We start from the raw sequence: 7868 nt of genomic DNA, 5'->3' as shown, positions 1-7868 counted from the left end.
AGCTGCACAGCACCATCCTGCCCACGCACGGCTGCCTGCACAGCTGCACAGCACCATCCTGCCCGTGCACGGCTGCCTGCACAGCCGCACAGCAGCATCCTGCCCGTGCACGGCTGCCCGCACAGCTGCACAGCACCATCCTGCCCACGCACGGCTGCCCGCACAGCTGCACAGCACCATCCTGCCCACGCACGGCTGCCCGCACAGCCGCACAGCACCATCCTGCCCACGCACGGCTGCCTGCACAGCTGCACAGCACCATCCTGCCCACGCACAGCTGCCCGCACAGCTGCACAGCACCATCCTGCCCGTGCACGGCTGCCTGCACAGCTGCACAGCACCATCCTGCCCACGCACGGCTGCCCACACAGCTGCACAGCACCATCCTGCCTGTGCACGGCTGCCCGCACAGCTGCACAGCACCATCCTGCCTGTGCACGGCTGCCTGCACAGCTGCACAGCACCATCCTGCCCACGCACGGCTGCCTGCACAGCTGCACAGCACCATCCTGCCCGTGCACGGCTGCCTGCACAGCTGCACAGCTCCATCTGCCGAGGTCCCAGGCCACTGCACAGCACAGCGCGCAGGGCAGGCCACTGCACAGCCGGCGTGTGCACAGCAGGGATGTCCACTGTGGGGGTCACAGCTCGGACACATGGCAGGGACATGCGCTGCAGGGACACACACAGGTGGGGTCCGGCACAGCTGGAGCCATGCACAGCTGGACACTCAGGCAGCTGGAGTGGTTCATGGCAGAGCCCCAAACAGCTAAAGACAAGTCCAGCTGCAGTCCCACACAGCCAAGGCCGTACACAGCTGGATAGATGCACAGCTGGGGCTGTACACATCTGGAAGGGTGCATGGCTGGGGCCTCCGTGCACCTGGATCCTTGCACATCTGGAGCCTGAGCACAGCTGATGCTTGAGCACAGCTGGAACCACACAGCTGGAACCCCACACAGCTGGAGGCAGCTGTTCTGGGCCTGCTCTGGGGTTCTCACCTTTGAGGACCCTCTGCCTTTTCTGCCACATTGCACAGATGTTTCCCAGCACCATCCCCTGCCCTCTCCCTGCTCCAACATGCTCCAGCATCTCTCACTCTTGCCCCACAGGGGCTCACAGTTCCGTGTTCACTGTGCTGATGTGCAAGCACAGCTGGTGTGATACAGGCCGACCTGTCTGACCATCGCTCAGCCATGGCCCCACTTCCATAAATAACAATTTTTTTCCAGCTTATTCAGCTGAGCCATTTGGGTTGAAACCTTCCACCCCACCAAAAAAAAAAAAAAAAAAAAAAAATCAGCCTGAGGCAGGCAGCTGTCAGCAGCAGTGTGGGGAGTGGTGCCCAGTTGCGCTGCTGGGGAGCAGGATGTGCCCCCCGAGGGTGCCTGGGCAGCAGCACCACTGGCCGAGTTGCACCCACCCGCATGGGGCTTAGCCGGACCCCATGGGTTGGGCTGCTTTGCCCCCGAGGAGCCAGCGGAGCCTCGTTGCTCCCAGGCGGTGCAAGTCTGCTCCTGCATGGTCAAGGCAGTTGGGTTTTTTTTAAAACGATTTGAAGTTAATAAGCCATCGTGCCTAGAGGGAAAAAACGTGTTTGAAATATTGTTGGATTTGGACCAGCACAAAAATTCCCAGTTTATCTTCCACTGGGGCTTCCCACCGCAGGCAGCGGCATGGGCAGGCGGGTGGGGGGCACCCAGGGCTGTCACCCACTGCCCCCAGCACAGCGGGGAGAAGCCCCCCGAGCTGGCACTGGAGCAGAAAGCAGGTGCTAGGCAGTGTGGCTTCAGCTCGCTTTTATTTTGCTTTGCTGCAGATGACAGGTAATCCCGGCCTTGTGCTTTGATATTTTTTCCCCTTGCTAATTGACACTCTAATTAAGCTCATGCTTAAACTACAGGGAAGAGGGGAACGGCGCAGGAGCTGGGAGCCTGCTTTTATTTGTTCTCACGTCTAATGAGGGAACAGTATCCAAACACGAGATACTTTTGAAATACCCACAGCTGACACTGCTCCTATAGAATTTATTTTATATTCAAAAGCTGACACTCCCTTCACCCCCCTGTGCGCTGCTGGGCCCCACCTTGCACCCTTGGGGTGCAGCACTTCAAATGCCATGAGTGTTTCTTTGGGCAGAACTGAGTGAAATGCTATTTTGGGGGCTCCCCCTTCCCTATGCCCACTGGCTGCAATGTGGGGCGGTGGGGTGCCCCCACCAGCCAGGAGCCAGGTGCCAGGGTGCAGCGCTGACCCCCCACCCAGTCTGGGGGGCACGTGGGGAGGCCGTTCCCAGCCTGAAAATGTGCTTGGCACTGGTGCCTTCAGTGATCAAATATTTAATAATTATTAGGAATTAATAGTTTAGGACTTTAATATTGGGTTTGATAATATTTGGGAGCAGGTGTGTGGTGAAGTGGGGCTGCTGGCTGCCAAACCCCACACCTGTGGGGCGCACGAGGCTTTTTCAGTGCCGTTGAATTCCTTCTTCCTTGCAAAAAAAAAAAGGCAGCATTAACAATATTCCCTCGGCCGTCTCTTTTCTGGACAGGGCAGTGGGGGTGGGGGGGCACCCAGGCCCTGTCCCCACCCCGCCTGGGCAGGTGGCTGGAGCATCCCCAGGGCAGCCCCCAGCTGTGCCTCATCCCTGCCGGGTGTGGTGCTGAGGTGCTGGGGCAGCTGATTAGCCTGATAAGCCCTTGATTAGCAGGGCTGGGGGTGGGGGCAGGGTTGCTGGGAGGAAGAGGAAGCAGAGGAAGGTGGGCAGGTGGCTCTCCTGCCTTGGCAGAGGTGGGTTTTGGTGGCTGGTGCTGGTGCATGGGCATCTCCGAGGGCGGTGTGAGGGGCAGCAATGGGGGCTGAGCCCCAGTGGGGGGGGGGGTTCCCGGCCCGCTCTTACACCCCAGGGCATAGCCTAATTACCTCTGCTTACATGACAGTTATTAAACAAGGCAGAGCTGGCTCTGGCAGTGTCAAATCGCTCTGGGAGTGTGCCTGCTGCGCCTCAGCTCTGCCAGCACCCCTGTGCCACTGGGGCACCCTGCTCGGCACGGTGTGAGTTTTGGGGGGCACTGAGCAGGGCTGCTGGCTGGGGTTGGGGGGGTGCTGCCCCCCATGCCCTGCTCGTGCCTGGTGATGGAGGTGGTTGGTCCCCCAAGTTGCCACGTTTGGTTTCAGGGAGCACCTCCCTGTTTCCAGCCCTGCTGTGACTTGTGCCGTGGCTGTGGCTGGGGGGGGTTGCTTCACTGGGGTTGGTTCGAGGTTCAGTGGGATGCTGCTGTGGTGGTGCTCAGCCTGGACTGGGTGCTTTGGGGGGTGCTTAGCAGGGCGTGGGGCATTTTGCAGGGTGCTTCTTGAGGGCTGGCTGTGGTCATGTGTCCCCCAGGGCCGTTTCCCTGTGTGCCAGTGGGGACAAGCGGCAGGCGGGGGGGCATGGGCGCAGCCTGCGCTGCTGCTCACCGGTGAGCTTCCATGGAAGCCTTGCTCCCCCCTGTACCCCGAGGACAGCCTGGCACGCCGAGTCTCCCTTTAAACACACGATAAGCTCGTTTTCCCCAGCGCTGTGGGGGACCCCGTGCGGCTCTCTGCGCTCTCCAGGCATGTGTCCCATGGGTGAGGGTTCGCTCCTGTGTCCCTTGTCCCTCTCCTCGGAGCAGCACGCCGAGATGGAAGGGGCTCGGCGTCTCCTTGTGTGTGGGGAAAACAGGGGATGAATAGAGCAAAAACCTAATAGAGCAGAAGGTAACGGGCTTTATTGTGGAGTGAGGAGCAGCTGCATCCCGAAGGGGGCCGGTGCCTGGGGGATGTGGGTGGGTGCTGCTCCTCTCCTCCCCGCAGCCCTGCCAGCCTTCGGTCCCCGGTGCTCCCGGCTGGGATGGTGGCAGTGAGCTCGCCGAGGGGGGCAGGGAGGGATGGGGACCGCCCGGGGGCTGGCAGGGCCGGTTCCCATGGGTTCCCGGTGCTGGCCCAGCCCTGGTCCTGCCGGGGGACTGCAGATGCACGTGCAATGCTCTGGCCACACACAACATGATGCAGGGTGGTGGGGCGCGGTAGAATCCTGGGTGCAGCCTCTTCTGGCACAGCTTTGCAGGTGGCCACGTTTCTAGGACCATGCAGGGGCATTTGGTGCTCCGGATCTGGCTGATCTGCCTCTGCGCCCACCTGAGCTCACTGGAGGCTTGGGCATGGTGGTCCTGGTGGGACCCTGCATCTCCCAGCCCCCTTCCCTGGTAGGGAGAAGCCTTTTGAACAAGGAATCTTGTCAATATGGCACTTTATCAGAGTCCGAGCGGCAGCCTCTGCAAGGGTTTGGGTTTGTCTTTAGCTGTCCTAGAGCAACGCATGCACGTCCACGTTTGTTGTGACGCTCTTGCATCCCAGGACTTCTAACCTCCAGCAAACGCACACCAACCTCCGGCACCCTGCAGGGAAGATGTGAGTTTTGTAAGGGAAGAGGCAAACGGTTGAACTTTGGAAAGTCTGTTCTGCAGGGGATGGGGGAGAATTCCCCAGCGCTGTGCAGCGCCAGGAGCCATCGGTGGTGAGACTGCCAGGGAGTCTGGTGTCACCCATGGCATTTCCACCAGGAGCAGATAAAGGACAAACTTATTTTCAGTAAAGGTTTAATTTTGGTTTAGCGAAAGGGTTGCGGAGCCACGAACGCAGAGATGTAAACAATCCACCGGCTGCCCGTTAATGCCGGGGGATTTGCCAGGGCCAGCTCCCGCGCGGGACGAGGCTGGCGGATTGGAGTTTTATTTAGCAAATCCTCATCCACATCCATGCTGCGCCCCGCGCTCTGCACCCGCCCTGGGGCACTGTGTCCCCGGCCAGCCAGGGGACGAGCTGGGCTCCTCCGCTCCTGCGGTGCCTGTCACATGTACCTAAAGCATGACTCTGCTCAGATATGAGTAATGCACTCTGGTGATTAATTTTCTGCCTTTTTTTTATTATTTTTTTTTTATTTTGTCTGTTGATGTTTGCCTGCAGCTGCCTAAACGCATATCCTTCAGGAGCTGCCTGAGATTTCCAGCACTTTTGCTGAGAAATGTCCATGTGTCCACTAAAGTGGTTGGAAATTGTTTGGGAATCCATAAATAGGAATTTTACCTTGAAACGAGAAGGGCTCATTGGCACGCTGCCCTCGCCAGGGAGACGGCTGTGCTCTAGCAGTGAGCCGGCTCTCCCTGTGCCTCCCAGCCCTGGGAGCAGCCCTGTGGTGGTGTTGGCATGGGGTTCATTTTGCCCTCAGGAAGACGAGTTTCGGTCTTGCCACATGGCAGGGATTATTTCATAAGGCCGAGACGCCCCGCAGAGCCAAGCGAGGCTGGAGCTGCGCCATGCTTAGCCCCAACCCGTGAGTTTCCCGCGCGTGCGGTGCGTGCCAGCACCACGTGGAGCCTGCTGGAACTCGGGGGAATTTGGTGAAAATAATTTATTTGCCCTTCACCCAGCTTGGGGAGGGGGTTCGCAGGGGAGACTACAGCTTTTCTCGCTGGTTCAAGGCCTGCAAGCCCCGCCGAGGAGCAGCGGGAGGTGGGTTGCCAGCTCTTTCCCGGCTGGAAGCTGAGCCGCCTGGCTCCGGTGGCGCCGTGTCCTGCTGTCTGGATTTCAGAGCAGAAGTGTTATTCCGGTGTGTCCCAGAGGGATTTGGGCACAGCAGGTGTGTGCGCATCACCTGGGCATCCTGCCATGTGTGCCAGCCTGGGTCCTCGGTGCGGCTTGGGGCAGAGCGGCGCAGTGTTTGGCATGTTGCGCTCGCCCTGGGATTACAGACGGATTTCCAGCAGGCACTGGGCACCCTTCCCCGCAAGCCCGCTGCCTGTGCTGAAAGTGCTGGCAGCTGAGGCAGGTCGTAGGGGCTCCTTGCAGGGATTAAACCAGCCATCTGCTAAATAATCCCGGGCGGGCGGTGGGGTTCTGGCCGGCTGGGATGGGTGGGGGCTGTAGTTGGGGACACTTTGGTCCTGGGGACACTTGGTGCCGGAGACTTGGTTGTGGTGTTGGAGCTCATTTCCCCATTGGTGCATCTAAATTCTTGGAGGTGCTTGGCTTTTGGATTTTTTAACGGAGGGGAAATGGGATATATATATTATTTTTTTTAACGGGGGAAAATGGGATATATATAATTTTTTTAATGGGAAAAACAATGCAGGTATTGCTCTCCCTGCTTGTGAGCAAGGTGAAGTCTTGAGAAATGTACCTGGTGACTGAGATGGTCTTAAAGATGGTGACGCAGGGTGAGAGGTAGAAGTTAAGCCCCTGCCACACATACGAGGTGCCAGGGCAGGCTGGTTGTGCCCCACCAGAGCGGAGGTGGGGAGGCAGCTCCTCTGTGCATGCAGGGTGGTGCTGGTGGCCGTAATCCCTGTCCTTGCTGGGTGCTGAGCTGCGGTGGTGGCCGCAGGGATGGTCCCACATGCCTGGGTCCCCTCGCCCCGGGCTGGGGCTGTCCCTGCTGTCCCGCGCAGCAATGGATGCTGTTTCGGGTGAGCGCATCCCTGCTCGCAGCTGTGCGCGGGGGCTACTTCACTATGTGTGTAAGGGGCTTGAATGCATCTTCCCTGCCAGCAAAAGAAAATCATATAACCAGACTTTGGGAGGTGGTTTAAAGCTGGTTTTGCCAGAACCAGTTTTGTATCTTGTGTATTTATGGGGTGATCCTAGCAGCATCCTGGGTTACTCCAGCGCTGGCATTGCCAGTGCCCCCCAGCCACGCTCCCTCTGCCCTCGTAGCAGCTCTGAGAAATGGTGAGCTCAAGCTGGTGAGGTTTGCACATCCATCGGGGGGGCTGGCTGGTGCGTGGCAAGGCTCTGTGCTGCGGGGGCTGGCAGAGAGAAAAGGGGGGATGTGGCACTTTGCTGGGACAGGCTCAGGTGGCATCTTGTAGAGCAACAGTAGTACCAGCTGCTGCTGGCCATGGTGATGGTAGATGCAGGGGTCCTTGGATGGGGGGGTGGGGGGGTGGGGGTGTCCCAGGTGGAGGCTGAGGGTGGCTCTTGCAGCCCCCCCACTCTCTCCCCAGCCTCTTTTGTTCCCCGCTCCGGCGATGCTTCGGCTGTTCTTCATGTGGAATTAATTCCCAGGCGCTCTCGGAAGGCAGTCGGGGAGAAATTTCTCCCGCATCATCCTTTCGGGGCTAATTGCTGGTGATGTGACGTCAGCCTGATGGATTTCTCTCTCGAATGGCTGCGGGAGAGGCGAGGAGGCCCCGGCACCCGCGGATGCGCGCCCCAGTCGCAGCCTGCTGCTCGCCCAGCGTGCCGGAGCTCGCGCCCGCCGCCCACCCCGCTGCATTTATTTTTTCTCCCCCCGTTCCCAGCCGGTCCCCTCGCACGCTCCTAATCTGACAGCGCCTGGTCATTAATCTGGCTCCCCCAGCCGCTGCAATAGGATTAGAGGGAGGGGAAGTGCGTCACGAGGTACGAAGAAGGGTTATGCTTTTTGGTGAAAGTGGGGAGGGGGGGGGGATAAAATGGGAAATAGGTTGGTGTGTTCCCGGGGGGGTGTGTCGGGACCGAGCGCGCATGTGAGGAGGTGTGGGGCGGGAGGGACTGGCTGCGCCGGAGCCGAGCTCGGCTCGTCCTCCCTTTCTCTCAGCATCCTCCGGTGATCCTGGAGGTGATACAGGCACAGCAGCATCCATGGCCTGCCCTTAGCCTCGGCACTTTTTTTTTTTTTTTTTTTTTTCCCCCTCCTTGTTATTCTGGCAGCTAAACGAGCCGGGGATCGGAGGCATTTGATTGAAGGGCTTACGTTAAGTATCTGGTAACTGGGATCGTATTCTCCTGTGTTTTTTCAGGCTCCTTGGAAATTGAGGAATGCAATTCTGCCACCATGATGGAAGGTAGGTGATGATCTGAGCATG

At 59.0% G+C, this 7868-nt stretch overlaps 1 protein-coding gene across 1 annotated transcript in view; it reads left to right on the top strand.

The window, feature by feature from the left end:
* The first annotated feature begins 468 nt into the window (after positions 1-468).
* The window catches only part of SGIP1 (SH3GL interacting endocytic adaptor 1), a 67711-nt gene continuing 60311 nt past the window's right edge, over positions 469-7868 (top strand). Inside the window, exons 1-2 of the mRNA XM_080406707.1 lie at positions 469-5356; positions 7803-7847. Coding sequence (XP_080262833.1) covers positions 5230-5356; positions 7803-7847 — 172 coding nt within the window. The 5' untranslated portion in view covers positions 469-5229. The remainder of the gene's footprint in view (positions 5357-7802; positions 7848-7868) is intronic.

This window comes from Falco punctatus (assembly GCF_963210335.1).
Source record: "Falco punctatus genome assembly, chromosome: 11".
Classification (NCBI taxonomy): domain Eukaryota; kingdom Metazoa; phylum Chordata; class Aves; order Falconiformes; family Falconidae; genus Falco; species Falco punctatus.
This window is presented reverse-complemented; position numbering and strand designations above follow the sequence as displayed.